At 36.8% G+C, this 20,225-nt stretch overlaps 1 protein-coding gene across 2 annotated transcripts in view; it reads left to right on the top strand.

Annotated features, from left to right (window-relative positions):
* The window catches only part of PLAA (phospholipase A2 activating protein), a 43,449-nt gene extending 26,324 nt beyond the window's left edge, over positions 1-17,125 (top strand). For both annotated transcript variants that reach the window (XM_017869323.1, XM_017869324.1), the window contains exons 8-14: positions 2,177-2,334; positions 3,042-3,261; positions 5,364-5,432; positions 8,906-8,974; positions 12,381-12,482; positions 14,813-14,977; positions 16,390-17,125. In XM_017869323.1, the coding sequence (XP_017724812.1) occupies positions 2,177-2,334; positions 3,042-3,261; positions 5,364-5,432; positions 8,906-8,974; positions 12,381-12,482; positions 14,813-14,977; positions 16,390-16,955 (1,349 nt within the window). In that variant the 3' untranslated portion in view covers positions 16,956-17,125. The remainder of the gene's footprint in view (positions 1-2,176; positions 2,335-3,041; positions 3,262-5,363; positions 5,433-8,905; positions 8,975-12,380; positions 12,483-14,812; positions 14,978-16,389) is intronic.
* Positions 17,126-20,225: the final 3,100 nt, after the last annotated feature.

The following is a 20,225-nucleotide window of genomic DNA, read 5'->3' as shown; positions in this document are numbered from 1 at the left end:
TTAGTCAGTAATGTGACATCATGTGACTGCCCGATGCAAGGGGACTAGATAATGTAGTCTCTGGCTAGACAACTACAGCTGTATCCAATGGAAGAAGAGCATGATTCTTTGGAGGATGGATAGCTGTCTCCGCCACTAAAGGCCTTGTTGAGAACGTGACATTTGTGTAAAGTCATTAAAGAGGCAAAGGAGCAAATACTGCCAATATCTGTGTAAAGCGTATCATAGGCAGAATAAACAGCCAGTGCAAAGGCTCTGTGGCTGAAATTGGCAGATGAGGGGACAGGGGAATAGTAGAAAGTAAGATCATATAGGGTAGTAGGGACAATTTATATTTGGTCTTGTATACTACTCAAGAGTTTAGGCTTTTACCAAGTGAGATTAGAAGCATTGATGGGTTTCAAGCAGAAGAGTGTCAGGACCTAGTTAAACTTTTGAAAAAATTCCTGAGGTTGCTGGGTGGAATATACACTGTCAGGGGCCAAGAGCACAGGTAAGAGGCCGTTGAATCAACCCAACTGAGAAATGATGGTGGCTTGGACCAAGGGATGATGATGGAGATGCTAAGGAGACAGTTTTCTGGATATAAAGAATGAGCTGGGCCGGGCGCGGTGGCTCAAGCCTATAATCCCAGCACTTTGGGAGGCCGAGATGGGCAGATCACGAGGTCAGGATATCGAGACTATCCTGGCTAACACAGTGAAACCCCGTCTCTACTAAAAAAAATACAAAATACTAGCCGGGCGAGGTGGCGGGCACCTGTATCCCAGCTACTTGGGAGGCTGAGGCAGGAGAATGGGGTGAACCCGGGAGATGGAGCTTGCAGTAAGCTGAGATCTGGCCACTGCACTCCAGCCTGNATGTGACTGCCCGATGCAAGGGGACTAGATAATGTAGTCTCTGGCTAGACAACTACAGCTGTATCCAATGGAAGAAGAGCATGATTCTTTGGAGGATGGATAGCTGTCTCCGCCACTAAAGGCCTTGTTGAGAACGTGACATTTGTGTAAAGTCATTAAAGAGGCAAAGGAGCAAATACTGCCAATGTCTGTGTAAAGCGTATCATAGGCAGAATAAACAGCCAGTGCAAAGGCTCTGTGGCTGAAATTGGCAGATGAGGGGACAGGGGGAATAGTAGAAAGTAAGATCATATAGGGTAGTAGGGACAATTTATATTTGGTCTTGTATACTACTCAAGAGTTTAGGCTTTTACCAAGTGAGATTAGAAGCATTGATGGGTTTCAAGCAGAAGAGTGTCAGGACCTAGTTAAACTTTTGAAAAAATTCCTGAGGTTGCTGGGTGGAATATACACTGTCAGGGGCCAAGAGCACAGGTAAGAGGCCGTTGAATCAACCCAACTGAGAAATGATGGTGGCTTGGACCAAGGGATGATGATGGAGATGCTAAGGAGACAGTTTTCTGGATATAAAGAATGAGCTGGGCCGGGCGCGGTGGCTCAAGCCTGTAATCCCAGCACTTTGGGAGGCCGAGATGGGCAGATCACGAGGTCAGGATATCGAGACTATCCTGGCTAAGACAGTGAAACCCCGTCTCTACTAAAAAAAATACAAAATACTAGCCGGGCAAGGTGGCGGGCACCTGTATCCCAGCTACTTGGGAGGTTGAGGCAGGAGAATGGGGTGAACCCGGGAGATGGAGCTTGCAGTAAGCTGAGATCTGGCCACTGCACTCCAGCCTGGGCGACAGAGTGAAACTCCGTCTCAAAAAAAAAAAAAAAAAGACTGAGCTGATAGAAGTAGCTGAAGTGGGTGCTGAGAAGTAGCTGAAGGAGCTATGGGGTTGAGAGAAAGGTATCAGACCTTCCTACTTTTCAGCTTGAGCCACTGGATTAATGGAGAGCCATTTATGGAATGAAATGTGTTAGGAAGATACATTCACTAATAAAACTTGTTTTATTTTTGATGGGCCAGTTGCTTCCTAGTAGAATCATGTTTTGTTAACCTTCCTTTGACTAATAGTATTTCCTTCTAACTGTTATTTTTTTTTTTGGCCACTTTCTAGTAAAATTACATTTTTAAATATTTAATACAATTTTATTTTAAAAAAAAATCCATATTCTCTTATGTGTAAATTTTAATGTTAAGAATTTTCTATGTAAATGTTTTCAATTTTACACTGCCATTCTACCTTTGATTCTTAAAATTTTATTTTAAGGTACTAGAGAAGGACAGACTCGTCTAATCAGAGATGGGGAGAAAGTCGAAGCCTATCAGTGGAGTGTTAGTGAAGGGAGGTGGATAAAAATTGGTGATGTTGTTGGCTCATCTGGTGCTAATCAGCAAACATCTGGAAAAGTTTTATATGAAGGGAAAGTATGTCGACTTCTACTTTCTAATTACTGTTATCTTAAATCATTAGGCAAATTAAAGGTTTCCTTTGCACCATAGTGATAAAATTTTCTTTGTTTTGACATTTAAAAATACATTACTGTGGGATAATAATCTTTTTTTTCCCCCTGTCTTGAAATAGATATTTTAAAAGTATCTTTCCATGTAGTGAGAGCTGCATTTGATAGACAAGTTAGCAATTGTCTGTCACTTAGTAGTTTCTATACAAAAGCTGTTCCCAGCCATTTTGTATTGGGAGCTTCTGTGCCACCTTTCATCTAATACCTCATGCCTGGCTATATTTAACTTGACAAGACATGAGGGACCCTGCAGGGCAGTGCTTAAAATGCCGGCATGTTTTGGTGAGTAGGGCACAGTAACAGCTAATAATTTTGACCTTGGTATCAACCAGTTGGAAACTCTCCTTTGGCTCTAGAATTAATATGTAGTTGTAATCCATCCTTCATCCTCACCCCCATCCCCTAATGAAATACTAATTTTGCATCACATGCAGATGGGGGCTATTAATCTTTATCTGCCAAAAAGGAAGATTTTAGCACTGTACTTTGGAGAAAATTTAAGTACTATAATTATTAAAATAAAGAACACATCTGTGTTATCTTGTATGTTATTAATATATGTGAACAGATAAATTAATAAACATGTGTCTCCTTTTTATATTCCTACTTTAGGAATTTGATTATGTTTTCTCAATTGATGTCAATGAAGGTGGACCATCATATAAATTGCCATATAATACCAGTGATGATCCCTGGTTAACTGCATACAACTTCTTACAGAAGAATGATTTGAATCCTATGTTTCTGGATCAAGTGGCTAAATTTATTATTGATAACACAAAAGGTCAAATGTTGGGACTTGGGAATCCCAGCTTTTCAGATCCATTTACGGGTAAGTTAGTGTTTATATTGAGTCTTACGTAGTTCCATTCGTGTTGATTGATATTTTTGATGTTTTCAAACACTCATGTGATTTAGCTTTTTCAATAAATACCAACATCTACAGCAAAGTTTTACTTCACATTCATATGTTTAAGCCTCAAATTATGTAGTAATTCTGTATTTTACAGAAATAATAGTAAATTGTCTTTCAAAAATACAGTCATACTATAATGGAATTTCAGTTATTTGAAACAAAAACAAACTTGTAAGTTCTTTTATATAGTGTTTCTTTTTATATTTTGGCAAAATTTAGTAAATAATTCTTTTTTCACGTGAGGCTAAATTGGTCAGTCATGCATCAAATCTAAAGGTGAACCCTGTGGGTAGTTTTAGTTTATATGTGATCTATATTCTACCCGTTCATTTTAAGTTAGTTAGTTGTAACATCGTATGCAATATCTCAGATGTTATAAATGCAGTTAGGTGCTCATAACAGTCTGTAAATTGTAATGGTGGTGGTACTGGTCCAAATTCTGGCTCCTAAGAAGTGGAATCTAATCCTAGTAATATTAATGTGAGTTCTGGAGACTGGTATAGGAGGAAATAAAAATGCCTCCTCTAAATAACATTTTGAGATAGGCACTTGACTGTTAATGTTTTCCTCTCGTCATTTCTGATTCACATTTTTCATATGCTAGTGCTCTTCCTTGTTTAAAAGGACCTCATATTGTATTCCTGTCTCAAATCCTTATGTAGATCCACCTTTTCTTCCCTGAAAGCTACTCCACATTCCCAAATTATCTCTTATCCTTCTACTTCAAAATTTCATTGCCCATTCATATAATAAAACTAATGTTACCTGCATCTTGATTTAAATAGAATTATCAGGCCAAGTGCGATGGCTCATGCCAGCACTTTGGGAGGCCGAGGCGGGCAGATCACAAGGTCAAGAGTGTAAGACCAGTCTGGCCAACATAGTGAAACCCCATCTCTACTAAAAAAGAAATACAAAAATTAGCCAGATGTGGTGAATATGCGCCTGTAATCCTAGCTCCTTGGGAGACTGAGGCAGGAGAATCACATGAACCCAGGAGGCAGAGGTGGCAGTGAGCCGAGATTGCGCCATTGCACTCCAGCCTGGGCGACAGTGCAAGATTCCGTCTGAAAAAAATAAAAAATTAAAAAAAAAAAAATTATCAAAGTAACTCACTACTGAATTACAGATGATCTGATCCTCCAAATACTTGCACTTAAAAAGAAAATAAGTGCTTAGTATCTGGATATTTTTGTTGTTGGAATTTTAGACTATAGTTCAAAAGAGTGAACACAGATTGTAGTACTGTGTAAGCTATTTTGCATGTGGGATACAGGAAAGGAATTAAAGCAGCTGACTTTGTCTGGAAACCTAGGAAGCACTTGGCTTGTTTTGCCCTTCTAAGACTCTTAACTTTATAAGCATCCTTACTTTTTTTTGTTTTTGTGGACAACCTGATTATTTCCCTAGAGGTACTAACAAAACATAGGCACATATGCCACACATTCGTAAATGTATAAATGGAAATCTCTTTCCTTTGTAGTTTTCATCCCCTTTCTAATTCTCTTCTCCAGTGGGTTGTAAGCTTCAGTGGATATTAGCAATTTTGTTCCCTACTGGATCCCCAGCACTGAGTCCATTGTTTGACACATGAATTAATGAACCTGGAGCTCTAAAAGATTAACATTTAGTGCCTGTGGTTTTGATAACAACAACAGCAGGAATTCTTGTGAGTTTGTATAGGAACAGACACAGGAATTGATTGTATGTATATATATTTAGGTCAGATATCACCTGCAATTCTCTTTTGATATTTGAATTAAGCTTTAATATTTAAGTGCTGGGGCTAAGATAAAATAAAACATTAAAGTTAAGAAAACAAAACTTGGATACTCATTAAAATTTCAGTTTTTTCCCAGCTATAAGACTTCTAACTATAGTTTTCGTCATTCTATCATGTGAAAGTTTTGCTCTTCTGTTTTTCTCCAAATGTAGGTTCTTCTAAAACAAGCATTGTGCTGTTTGAAAAATTCAGAACTTTGGTGCACTTCTGCCTTTTCTTTGTTTTGCATGCACAGGTGGTGGTCGGTATGTTCCGGGCTCTTCAGGATCTTCTAACACACTACCCACAGCAGATCCTTTTACAGGTGGGATACAGTTTTGATTCATGTATCTTTCTTCACTAAATGTATAGCATCTTGCATTACATGGCTTTATATCTTGGAGATGTCATCCAGTAACTGATAATTCCCTTATCTGTATTTTCAATTTTGATGGATCTCCTTTTCTTTAACTTCTGATTTTTGCTTTTTCCTGGAGTACTTGTGTAGATTTCCTCATGAATTTTAAATAGCATATTATTAGAACTCATTGTTTTCTCCAGGAGTCCTTCCCACCAGGAGAGCAGTGTAGTTAAGAACATAGGTTTTAGAGTCAGACAAACCTTGGTTCAAAATTGGGCTCTACCACTTACTTGCTGTGAGAAGTTGGCAAGTTACTTAACCTGTCTGAGCCTATTTTTTTTATCTGTGAAATTAGATAATAGGGGAACCCACCAACCAAGACACAGCATGAGTGCTATCACTGGCGAGATGCTACCAATCACGAGCAGAGAAGGAGCCATGTGAGTCCCTGCTATTGGATGGAGCAGTACAATCAAGAAGTCTCCCCAGGCATATTTTGACTTAACATGGAAGGAGACATTCCACCCAGCTACCCAGGAATAGTCTTCCTAATCTAAGTTATTAATGTCCTTCTTGAAGCCCTTGAAGTGTTGGTGTATCTCTTCAAAATGAATTTATTTACCAAGGTATGCATGCCTCAGCGTCAACACTACTGGAAAAAGTTGCCAGAGTTAGACTTTAAGGCAGCTGAAGAAGTCTCTATTTTCAGAATGGCTTTTGATATCTTATATGATGCTGTTGTTGGATCTTCAGACAGAGTTCCTCGACAGTATACTCAGTTTGGGAAGAGATCATAGCCTTTAGATATCCACTGGCCTTGCAGATTAGTACTGTGAGCTATAAAAATCACAATCTACAGTCCTCTGTAAGCCAGAGATTGGACAAACATACAATGTTAAGTTAGTGTCATGAAGTTGTGGATTGCTGTCAGTGAGCTTCCTTTTTCCTGTGAATGTTCTTGTGGCCCAGATGCAAATGGTTGTACAATGTGCATTGATAACCAGTAAATGAAAATAATTAACTATCGCACTAAATGCTGTGATAGTACAGTGGCTGTTAAGGAAGTCTTTGATAACATAATGTGATTTCAAATGGTAGTAAGGATCTGAAGACTAGATAAGATGGCTTTCTCTTTATCAGCAGTTCAGAAACAGTGATGCCCTGAAACTTAATACCAAGTGAGAATCCAAATCACTTTGGCGCCTTTTTTTCCGGAACAGAAAGAACATACCAAGCTTCAACTAATACCACCAAAATCAAGAAAACTCCGGGGGCCATTATAACCAGAGTATATCTCACTGTTCCATAATGTCAGTAACTCAGAAGATGCAGTGATTATGCAGATATGCAAGATAGCATACACAATGTCCAAGAGAATTAGGGTATCATTAGGATAATTGAATACCTTTTATATAAATATATAACAGCCTCTACCATATTGAGGTATGAAAATAAAATGGCATAATATGTGTAAGTGTTAAGCAAAATGCCTGGCGTATATTTAGGCCATCAGTGTATGTTAGTCATTGTTGATGATGATGTTTTCCGAACTTTGTCAGTGGCACTGGGGCCAAAAGATTTCCCTGTCTGGCTACAACTTAAAGTCAATCTTAATTCTTCTTTCTTTCCCATATTAATTTATGCTGTCCTTAAACTGCTAATGTTTATTAGAATGATCTGGGAAGCTTGTTTAAATTACTTATCCCAGTGTTCTACAGCCAAGAGATTCTGATTCAATAGATTAGTGAGGAGGTTAAAATTAAAACTATTCATGATCTGATCTCTCACCAAAGGATTCTAATTAAATAAATGACCTTGGTTGGTAGTTTGATTTTAGATTTTTTTTTTTTTTTTTTTTTTTTTTGAGACGGGAGTCTTGCCTCTGTCGGCCCGGGCTGGAGTGCAGTGCCGGGATTTCTCAGCTCACTGCAAGCTCCGCCTCCCGGGTTTATGCCATTCTCCTGCTTCAGCCTCCGAAGTAGCTGGGAACTACAGGCGGCCCGCCCACCTCGCCCGGCTAGGTTTTTTGATTTTTAGTAGAGACGGGGTTTCCAACCGTGTTAGCCAGGATGGTCTCAATCTCCTGACCTCGTGAATCCGCGCCGTCTCGGCCTCCCAAAGTGCTGGGATTACAGCCTTGAGCCACGGCGCCCGGCCAGATTTTTTTTCTGTTTTTCGAGTCAAGAGTTTTGCTCTTGTTGCCCAGGCTGGAGTGCAATGGTGCGATCTCAGCTCACCACAACCTCTGCCTCGCATGTTTAAGCAATTCTCCTGCCTCAGCCTCCTGAATAGCCAGAATTGCAGGCATGCGCCACCATGCCTGGCTAATTTTGTACTTTTAGTAGCGACCGGGGTTTCTCCATGTTGGGCAGGCTGGTCTCGAACTCCTGATCTCAGGTGATCCGCCCACCTCAGCCTCCCAAAGTGCTGGGTTTACAGGCGTGAGCCACCATGCCTAGCGATCTTAAAGTTCCCCAAGTGTTTCTAAAGTGGAGCCAGGTTGGAGTACCCCTGGGTTATGAGTGGACTCTGGAAATCTGTGTATTGAAACTGTGATTCATTCAGGTGGTCAGAAAACCATATTTAGAAAAGTGTGAGATGGTACTTTACCTCTTAAGAGCTTAATGCCTTGGGCAAGTTATTCAGCCTTCTGCTTCTAAAATATTGTGAATTATAATGGTATCTATAGAATACTATAATGAATATATGCATAGAAGATGACTAGCTGGCATATGGTTAAATTTCAACAAACCCATTTATTCTGTGTTTCTCATTATTTTAATTAATCTTACTCTTTTTCTGGTTTTGCTTTTTTAATTTGGCTTTTCTGTATGTGTTGCACCGATTATAACAACTCCTGGAGTGTAAATTGAGAGAGGCTAGAACAGTAGCTCATTTTTCTTCTTCCCATAAAGGCTGATCCAGTATTCTGAATATCTCCAAATCCTGCTGATTCTCTCTCTATACTTACTTTTTATCTTTCCTTCTTTCTATTTTCAATAGGACAGCCACAAGTATTATCTATAATAAAATGTGACTGGGCTGTTGTCATAGTATCTCTAACTTACCTGAGTCTTTTCCAATTGTCTTATGTGCTAGTTAGTCCCACCCCTTTACTTCAATAAAATAGCATTCACATTTCTTTCTGCAAACTTTTATTTCTCTCCAATCCACTTACATTTTTGTAATTTACTAAATTTCTACAATTATAATATATAAGGCATGTAATGTTTACTTTGTAGCTAACATTTATTGGGCACTTATGACATGCCCAGGCACTGTTCTCAGCATTTTTCTGTATTAAATTTATGGCATATTTATTATGTATAGTATGACACCATTGTGAATTCTGCTTAATAATGGAAATAAGCAAAGGAGAGTTTGAACTTTGTAATTTGCAGTCACCTTTGCTTACTACGAGTATTATTGTATTGTAGGTGCTGGTCGTTATGTACCAGGTTCTACAAGTATAGGAACTACCATGGCCGGAGTTGATCCATTTACAGGTACATACTTTTGTTTCTTTTCCTTTTTTTAGATGTTAAAAATTCATTGGAACTTTTATTTAATGAAAAGGGTAAGAAAATTTGTGTCATTTTCTTGGTTGAGAACTTTTTATGTAGTAAATCAAGACCAAACTTGTCTGGCTTTTCGAGTTTTCTCAGAATTGTCTCATTACTACGTATTAGAATCATCTGGGGAGCTTTCCAAACGTACTTCAGCCTTATCCCCAGAGATGCTTACTTAGTCTAATTCTGCTGTGAGTTAGGGACTTGGCAAAGGGTAGTTTTATAATCTTCCAGTGTGATTCTAATATGCATCTAGGAACAGAAACTACTGTTTTACTGTAGTAAGTCTGCTTTCCTCACTTCTATTACAAAGTCTATGTTTATTCTCATCTCTTCATTCTTACTTAATGTGTTGAGAATGTTATTCACTGGATTATAAATTGGTCTCTTTAAGAAGACTCAGGAAAGAATTTGCTTCTGTGATTTAGGCCTGGAATAGCTATCATTCTTCTGAGCAACTAATTGTTTTTTAATCCTTAGTTATCTAGTCTACAGTCTGACATACCTAACTTGTTCATTGAATATGTGCTGGTATGTTTTCCTCTGTATTGGCTGCCAGTAAAACACAGAGATAAATTTGTGGTTCATCTCTTTCAAGTTTGACAGATACCTTGGCATTTTTTTTTCTACTTAATTTTTATATTCTTCGTAATTTATATAAGAGAAATTGAGTAACATATATGTTATTCATCATTAAAATAAACACCCATAAACCTACCACTCAATAACTAACCTAGCATGTGTTTTTATTTTTTATTACTTTTGAGATGGGATCTTGTTTTGTTGCCTGGGCTGGGCTCAAACTCCGGGGCTCACATGATCCTCGCACCTCAGCCTCCTGAGTAGTTTGGGTTTACATGCGCATGCTACCATGTCCATCACGTGGCATGTGATTTTGTAAGCTATTTTTTAATTGCATAAGTAACATTGGTTAGCAATACTGACGTATAACATAGTAACTAATTAAGATTATGAATTCTGGAGTGAGAATCTAAATTCAAATCTCAGCTCTACTACTTTTTATCTGCTTGACCTTGAACAATTTATTTGATGTGTCTGTGCTTTTGTTTTTCTCATTTGCAAAGTTGAAGTAATATCTACTTCCTAGAATTAAGAGCTTAAAATTATAAAATTTATGTAAATAACTTTTTACCAAATTGATGCTTAGTAATTGTTAGCTGTACTTGTTAACAAAAGTTAACAGTGCTCCCTCCCATTTTCCAGAAGTTAGTTTTTAACAGTATGGTGTGTATATTGGAGCTTTATATACCTTAGTACAAGCTAATGTCACCTCTTGCCTAGAATAATGAAATAACTTCCAAATTGGTCTCTCCATGATCCATATTGCAGACAGTGATCATTTTATTGTTTACTCTTATGTTTATGCACCTCCCTTGATTAAAAAACTCTTCAGTGGCTTCCCAGTGAATATTTTTATTTTGCTTTGCCTCACATTCCTCTCTGGCTTTCCTCTGTCCAGCCATACTGACTGGTGTCAGTTTCTTGAGCATGTAATACTGTTTTCTACCTCCAGAGCTTTGAACTCACTGTTTTCTTTTGACATACTTATGTATTGCCCTTTGCCTTGTCATTTAGACCACAAATTATTGGCTGTTTTTCTGCCTTTTCTTTTTTACTTAATTGTGTAATACAAATTAGATAAGCTCAGTGAAATTTTTCTGAATACACACATATGTCCTTTGCTAGATCACCTACTCTTATCTTTCATTGCATCCTGAACTTTTCCATCAGGGAACTTTTCATTATACGTATTTGGATGATATTTGATTAATATTTGCATTCTTAACACAACTACTAGACTATAATGACCAAGAATGCAGACAGTGTGTGTATAGCTAATTTTTATGTCGAGAAAAATTTATTCTTTATAAACAGAATTAATTTTATACACCAGTCTCACTAAGTGTTTCATCTTTACCTTCATCCCTTTCTATTCCTGATATACTCAGAATATTAAAATAAATCTTTTATTCATATTTTTGCACAGTACCTTAAATGTACATACATTAAAACAAAATGGGTCTACACTGATTCAGATTTGAAATTTGAGATGTAAATTAGATTTAAATTATACTTAATTGAAGTCACTTTATTCATTGAATATTGATGAATTTTCATCATGTGCCAGTTTGTTCATGATCAGATACTGAGTTCTGTTCATATAATAGAGACTTAAGATGTGAAAAAAAGTGTAAAAGACTAGGACTTGGACGGGCCTGGTGGCTCATGTCTGTAAAAAAAAAAAAAAAAATCAGTCATGCCTCCATGATGGAGCTTTCATAAAAATCCCAAAGGTGGCCGGGCACGGTGGCTCACGCCTGTAATCCCAGCACTTTGGGAGGCCGAGGCAGGCGGATGACGAGGTCAGGAGTTCAAGACCAGCCTGGTCAATATGGTGAAACCCTGTCTCTACTAAAAATACAAAAATTAGCCAGGTGTGGTGGTACATGCCTGTAATCCCAGCTATTCTGGAGGCTGAGGCAGGAGAATTGCTTGAACTCAGGAGGTGGAGGTTGCAGTGAGCCGAGATTCCGCCACTGTACTCCAGCCTGGGCAACAGAGCGAGACTCTGTCTCAAAAAAAAAAAAAAAAAAAAAAGGCTAGGACTCCTCAGCAAACCATCATGGCACACATTTACCTATGTAACAAACTTGCACATCCTGCACATGTACTCTGAAACTTAATAAAATAATTAAAAAAAAAAAAAAAAAGACTAGGACTCCTGTCCTTCAGGGATTTATAACTTGGGAATTTATAAAGATGATGCAGAAAAAGATTAGAGCAAACGATAATGCCTACTACATCATTTGGAATAAGCGATAGAAGACATAAAAAGGGAGAGATCAGCATGCCTTAGAGAAGATGAGAATGGAAAGTTTCATATAATTATATGCTATTCTTTGACATTTTTTAAAATGTATAATTTAGATTGAATCTTAGACCAGGCTTGGTGGTTCACACCTGTAATCCAAGCACTTTGGGAGGCTGAGGTGGGAGGATCGCTTGAACCCAGAAGGTCGAGGCTGTAGTGAGCTGTAATTGCACCACTGCACCCTGTCTCAGAAAGAAAAAAAAGAAGTAGAAACTATGAGATGATCTTGTTCTACATTTAAGCTTCCATTCCCCAAAGCAAAAAATATTATATCAATAAATATAAATTAACCAAAATATTGTGGATATTTTTCCCCTTGAGGTTGCTTGTTTATTGCATGCACTGAATAGTTGCGTATCTCAATAATTGTCAAAACTAAGTCATATAGTTAGTAAAATCTCATTTTTGATCACTACTTATGGTTGCCATCATCTTCTATTCTTTAAATAGGGAATAGTGCCTACCGAGCAGCTGCATCTAAAACAATGAATATTTATTTCCCTAAAAAAGAGGCTGTCACATTTGACCAAGCAAACCCTACACAAATATTAGGTAAGTCTCTTTAATTAATTTTTTCACATATTCACAGACTGTTTGAGATGTCATCAAGGTTGTTTCTCTTCCCAACATGTGTCAGGAATTGGATACTTAATATGAATAGAGATTTCTATTGTGGTATTAAACAACTATGTCCACCACAAATATACAATCTGGTAAAGGATCCATAATACTTTCTAAGAAGCCTTACACAAATGTAAAGTAAGTAATTTATGATGACTTTAATAAAAAAAATTAAAGGTAGAAAATGTGAATTCTACCCACCCAGGCTCTTAATGTTTTTTTAAAAAAAATTAATGAACATCAATGAGTCAAGCATTTGAAAAATAAAGATCTTATCTTTAAAAAATTAGTGGCCCTCAGAAATAACACAAGTTCATTTTCAATTGCCCATTAGAAATGAATCTGCTGGCCTGGTGCAGTGGCTCATGCCTGTAATCCCAGCATTTTGGGAGGCCAAGGTGGGCGAACTGCCTGAGGTCAGGAATTCAAGACTAGCCTGGCTAACATGGTGAAACCCTATCTCTACTAAAATTACAAAAATTAGCTGGGCATGGAGGTGGGCGCCTGTAATCACAGCTACTCTGGCATGAGAATCACTTGAATCTGGGAGGTGGTTCAGTTGCAGTGAGCCCGAGATCGTGCCACTGCACTCCAGCCTGGGCAACAGAGCAAGACTCCGTCTCAAGAAAAAAAAAAAGAAATGAATCTGCTTTAGCGACTTTGATTGCTTTTTCTGTTTGTGTTCCTCAAAACAAAATAACAGTGTTTTGTTGTTGTTGCTTTGGACTAAGGGTACTGTTAGCTTGTTCGCCACAAAGATTATGATGAGAATTAATTGGGATAACATAACATAACATACTTACCAGAGTATAAGGCAGGGTCAGTATTGTAAAAATTTATAAAAATCACTCATTAATGTTTTCTTAATTGCTTTATTTTGAATAATGTAGTATATGCACACTTTTAGATGTTTTTAAAAAACTCGTGAAAATCTAACAGGTATCTTGATATCTGCATTCCTTAATAAACTTGATTTTTGTTTATTAGAGTTAAAGTTGTTAATACCTGAGATTAGTGAAACAGGCCCTAGTTTCCATTTATAATTGATTTCAACGGTGTAAATTTGGATAATTTACCTTTATTATCGGAATTTGGACTTTTTTATTCTTGAGATAAAGATTTTAAAGAAACACAGTAACTCAAAGTCAAAAAAAGGATACTGATACTAAAGATACATGTGAAGGATTTGAAGGAAATTGTTTCATGAAATGTGAACATGGGAAGAAAGGGCAGTATGTCCATTAAATAAATTTTTAAAATAATGTGACATCAGATATGCATATGGAACTAAGTCATAAATTAAATGTTATCAGTAAGCATTTAACTCTTTTGACTATTTCATTGACAACTGTAGAAGTTGACATAAATTGGCTAAAAAGTTGTTATAAATTTTCTCATGGAGAAACTAGGTTATTGATTTATACTTGAATATATATTACACATATTTCTTTGAAAGTCATTCAAAATGGAGGCTGGACGTGGTGGCTCGTGCCTGTAATCCCAGCAGTTTGGGAGTTCAGGGCAGGCGGGTCACTTGAGGTCAGGAGTTGGTCACCATGTTGGTCTGCCTGGCCAACATGGTGAAACCCCATCTCTACTAAGAATGCAAAAATTAGCTGGTGTGGTGGTGCATGCTGGTAGTCCCAGCTACTTGGGAGGCGGGAGCAGGAGGGTTGCTTGAATCTCGATGGCAGAGGTTGCAGTGAGCCAAGATCAAGCCACTGCACTCCAGCCTGGGCAACAGAGTGAGATTCTGTCTCAAAAAAACAACAACAAAAAAAATAGGGCTGGGTGTGATGGCTCACGGCTGTAATCCCAGCACTTGGGGAGTCTGAGGAGGGTGGATCATGAGGTCAGGAGATCGAGACCATCCTGGCTAACACGGTGAAACCCTGTCTCCACTAAAAACACAAAAAATTAGCTGGGCATGGTGGCAGGCGCCTGTAATCCCAGCTACTTGGGAAACTGAGGCAGGAGAATTGCTTGAACCCGGGAGGTGGAGCTTGCAGTGAGCCGAGATCACACCACTGCACTCCAGCCTGGGTAACTGAGCAACACTCCATCTCAAAGGAAAAGAAAAAAAGACAAAGCTCACAAGCCTTATCCTTACTTTATGGTTTTTGATAATTGTGATAATTGCTGAGAAACATCTTAAATCCCCATGGTGTACACTAGAGTACTTTTATTGAAAGTCTTGGCATTTATGTATTATCTGGCCAATTACAGTTAGGAAATTTTGAAAGTTTGGTTTTGGGTTTTAGGTAAACTGAAGGAACTTAATGGAACTGCACCTGAAGAGAAGAAGTTAACTGAGGATGACTTGATACTACTTGAGAAGATACTGTCTCTAATATGTAACAGTTCTTCAGAAAAACCCACAGTCCAGCAACTTCAGATTTTGTGGAAAGCTATTAACTGGCCTGAAGGTAAATAAACACTCTTCAAAAATATAACCAGAAAGCAAGAAGTTTTATCTTCGTTTCTATCAATATTACTGGTATTTGTAGATTAAATAAAAGTTAACTTGGGTAGTTCTAGTTCACTATGGAAAATCTTCACGAAAAGCGTTCACTACACTACTGGAATTGATAATCTTATTTTCATTACGGGCCTTATGAGAATCTGAAGGTAATACAATGATCCCCATATATGCACCAGTTTGTTTACTGTTTCAGAGCATTTGTGGATTCCCTGCCAGGCATCCAAGATACTCTTAGTGACCTGTTAACCCTAGGCTACAAACATGCATTATAAGTTTTTTTTTTTTTCCAATTATGTCAGTTAAGTCTTCTTTGATTCCCAAAGAGTCCTTGCCCATTTTTTGTTTTGTTTGTTTGTTTGTTTGTTTGTTTTCATGCCATTGATTTATTGGAGAAAAAGCCTTTTTTTTTTTTTTTCCAATAAAATCCCATAATATGGATTTTGCTGATGTGTTCCTCCATCTCTGTATTTATTGCTAGTGGCAAAATTAGATTCTGGTTCAGTAGGAGTTTTTTTTAGGTAAAATTCTTTATAAATGATGCATACTACTTTTATATTATGGAGCACATAATGTTGGATTTTCTCACCTTTGGTGATGCTAAGATTACTTTGTGCATTCATTCAGATGGCATCTACCCAAGTCCTTGATTATAAAGCTCCCACCAACCTATAAGCATCCTATCACTTGTTAACTGGAATTCTTAAGAACTTTCTGACTGGGCTCGGTGGCCCATGCCTGTAATCCCAGCACTTTGGGAGGCCAAGGTGGGTGGATTACCTGAGGTCAGGAGTTTGAGACCAACCTGACCAATATGATGAAACCTCGTCTCTACTAAAAATACAAAAATTAGCCGGATGTGGCGACATGCACCTGTAATCCCAGCTACTTGGGAGGCTGAGACAGGAGAATTGCTTGAACCCGGGAGGTGGAGGTTGCAGCAAGCCAAGATCACGCCATTGCAATCCAGCCTGGGCAACAAGAGTGAAACTCTATCTCAAAAAAAAAAAAGGATTTCCCGTTTAATTGTTCGGTCTTCAGAAGTTTTAAAAGCAAGGTCTGAACCCCATTCTTTCCCTTCATTTTTGAATACTCACAGTGTGTAGGCTATTTGATAACGTGAGAGAGTTACTTTATTTTAAAGTGAATATGATCTTGCAGTAATTAATCTAGTTTATATAAAATTATGAAAATTAACAAAAGTTTCAGAAATATATGCATTTTTTAAAGCCGACACATGATTTTCACATTTTCTAAAATGGTTAATTTTGTAGTGGGAAAATAAAATCCTTAAAAGTTGATAGTCAAAAGAAATTTTCTTTATTTTCATAAGCATTCATGACTTTTTTTTTTTAATAGATATTGTCTTTCCTGCACTTGACATTCTTCGGTTGTCAATTAAACACCCCAGTGTGAATGAGAACTTCTGCAATGAAAAGGAAGGGACTCAGTTCAGCAGTCATCTTATCAATCTTCTGAACCCTAAAGGAAAGCCAGCAAACCAGCTGCTTGCTCTCAGGACTTTTTGCAATTGTTTTGTTGGCCAGGCAGGACAAAAACTTATGATGTCCCAGAGGGAATCACTGATGTCCCATGCAATAGAACTGAAATCAGGGAGCAATAAGAACATTCACATTGCTCTGGCTACATTGGCCCTGAACTATTCTGTTTGTTTTCATAAAGACCATAACATTGAAGGGAAAGCTCAATGTTTGTCACTAATTAGCACAATCTTGGAAGTAGTACAAGACTTAGAAGCCACTTTTAGACTTCTTGTGGCTCTTGGAACACTTATCAGTGATGATTCAAATGCTGTACAATTAGCCAAGTCTTTAGGTGTTGATTCTCAAATAAAAAAGTATTCCTCAGTATCAGAACCAGCTAAAGTAAGTGAATGCTGTAGATTTATCCTAAATTTGCTGTAGCAGTGGGGAAGGGGGACGGATATTTTTAATTGATTAGTGTTTTTTTCCTCACATTTGACATGACTGATAACAGATGATTAAAAAAGAGAATACTGTGGATTAAGTAAAATTTTACATCTTGTGAAGTGGAGGGGAGGGGAAACAAAGAAATAAAATTTTTGCACTGCTGACCTGTGAGATTTTCCTGTGTAATTTGGGTAGGTTTTCAAGAGTATGAAAACAAATTTAAAAAGAGCTATAATCAGTAACAACACAATGACAATGACATCTTCCCCTTACCTTAGCCACTAAGGAGAAGATAAGGGCTGTTACTCATATAATTTGCTTTTATTACTTATGTACACCAAACTGTTCATTGTTGTCAATTATCGTTTTTATTTAAACTTCTCTGTCTCAATTGCTACGATTCTTCCAAACAACCACTGATACATTTCAAGGTTCTTGTTTTAGGGGTGACTATTTAAAAATTTTTTTAATTATATTAAAATTTATAAAAATAATTTATAAATTATTCATATATTAAAACAATATAAGATAATTTCTTGATTTGTCAGTTATAAATCCTAAAATATATTTGTTAAATGGCTTATTTTAGATGAAGAAAAGCCAGTTGGTAAACTATATTAGTCATGTATCAGTTCAGACAGACGAGGTCTCAATTTAACTCCAGACTTAGATCCAGTTTCTTTTGCCCTTCACTGTATGAGGTAACTTCATTTTTCATTCTAGTCCTGATATTTGACTGTTTATTTTTGTCATTTTCTATTATTTCAAAGGGAGTTTGGAACATGTTGAATTTTATCAAGTGATGACATAAGCAAGAGTACATCAAACTGTGTTATTTGAAAGTCTAGAACCTGTCATGTGAAATTACTATTTTTGAGCCCTCTGTGTTGTCCAGGCAGTATACACTGATATTTAATCCTTAAAACCCTTTTAAATGAGGGCCAGTATTATCTCTGCTTTCAGAAGTAGACATAATAGGATGAATCATGTAAGAGAGAAAAAAAAAATGGGAGTTAACTACTCAAAGTACATGCCATGCTATACTTTCTAGAGAGGAGGTCACAGATATGTGTGAACATCCTAGCAATTAACACAAAGAAGAAACCATCACATTAATTACACAATTTATTGTGTCTGTGGTAACCCAGTTTCTTGAGAGAGGCATAACTATTCTATTTTCAAAAGTGGGAAAGATCTTTTCATAAAGAAGACATTGCCAAATATAGTGAGCAACATTCTCAATATTCATGGTATAAAGAACCATGAATTTCCTGGCTTAATGCCAAATTACAGCCTTAGAAGAATAATTCTTCCCCAAATGGGCAAGAAAAGGTTCTAATTGTCTAGAATAATCTAAGTAAAAACTTCTGGAATATCAAAAGGAAATGAGTAAAATGTAAATAGAAGGGGATATGTACTTTGCTGAGTATTAAATTGCAACTTCCTGGTGTGTACCTGGACTTTAAATATTCTGTTCACTGGCTCAATTACATAACCTATACTTTTCTTTTTGTTGATTGGGTTTAGGTGGTTATGTCAAAGTTAAGTGGCAAAATTAGGAATTTAACCCAAGTCTGACCGGTTCCTTTACAATACACTGCTTTCTTGTTAGTAAGTCCAGTCTAGCATTCAGTTAATAAGTACAAATAATTTATTTGCAATATTTAGGAAAGGTAGGTACTTTTGAATAATGATAAGAAATAGTCTTGGTTAAGAATATGAGTTCCCTTTTCAAAATGTAAGGAGTGGCAAAATGTAAACACTGCTTCCTATTACTGTGCAAGTTTTTTTATATCAACTTTTATTTTACTATTTAATGTTTTTTGTGGAGATTACAAAATATAGCTTAGCAAAAGGAAGCAATCTCACTTGAAGGATATGTTAAATAATATGATATTTTAAAGATTTTCTTTTTTAGTTAAACTTTCCTATGATTCTCTTAATGTTTTTTCTGAATACAAAAGTAATAAACATTTACTGAGTAAAACATATACACACACACCCCAAATAAAAATTGCCTGTAAGGCCACTATCTAGAGAAAACTATTCGTAACATCTTGTGGCATAGTGACTATGTATGTAAATGTGTTTTATTTTATTAAAAAAACATTGTATCATACATACTCTGATAACCTGATTTTTAAACTTATATTTGGTACAAAGAGCTCCACATTAATAAATACAATATTCTATCATATGGATAATACCCATTTCTTACTAACTGGCACTGTTTCCAATTTTCAGCTATCAAGCAAAGATATGACAAATCTCACAAGAGTCTTACTAGTTCCCTAGGAACATTTTATACATGGAATCGGTAGATCAAGATAGTGTAACATTTTTTAGACTGTTCACATTGCCATCTCACCTCTAGTGGTACAACTCTTGGAATTAATGTACTTCATATTGCATTTGAAACCCCACTGCCTACAAAAGAGTTAAGTTATTATTGTCTCCATTTCATAACTATTATCTTCTTTCTGGCATTAGGTTCCTTTAGATGAGTATGTTACTATTTATATGACTAGCTGAATTTATAACTAAATAGCAATGCAATGAAATTTATTATCTACCTCATAATGTTCTTAAGTGATGGAAGAAGCATAGGTAAAAATGGATTCTTTACAGAGATAATTCTGAGGATAAGAGTGGGAGGTAGGTTCCTTAGCAGTTATCACTTTGTATGTTATGGTTATTTTATGAGGAAATGATAAAATGCGTAAAAGACCATTTGTGATGTATCATCCTTCCTGAAAGTCTTAGATAAATTCCAGACTTTTAAAGTGTTATTCAATCTATTTTTTTAAAAAACTATTCTAATCGGTAATGCATTATTTTCTGTAGAAATTATATGCAATGTAGTTGTGATTATAAATACAGTTTTGAAGACTTTAATAGCATTTTTTCATGAGTTTTCCTTCAATTTTTTAATAAAAATATTCATACATAAAAATGTAAAGAGGCTGGGTGCAGTGGCTCACACTTGTAATCCCAGCATTTTGGGAGGCTGAAGTGGAAGCATCGTTGGAACCCAGAGTTCAAGACCAGCCTGGGCAACAGAGAGAGATCGCATCTCTACAAAAAAATTAAAAATTAGCCAGACATGATATTGTGTGTCTGTAATCCCAGCTACTCAGAAGGCTGAGGTGGGAGGATCACTTGAGCCTGGGAGGTCAGGGTTGCAGTGAGCCATGATAGTGCCACTGCACTGCAGCCTGGGTGTTGACAGAGCAAGACTTTGTCTCAAAACAAACCAAAAAATTG

This window comes from Rhinopithecus bieti, unplaced genomic scaffold (assembly GCF_001698545.2).
Source record: "Rhinopithecus bieti isolate Rb0 unplaced genomic scaffold, ASM169854v2 scaffold_2572, whole genome shotgun sequence".
Taxonomy (NCBI): Eukaryota; Metazoa; Chordata; class Mammalia; order Primates; family Cercopithecidae; genus Rhinopithecus; species Rhinopithecus bieti.
This window is presented reverse-complemented; position numbering and strand designations above follow the sequence as displayed.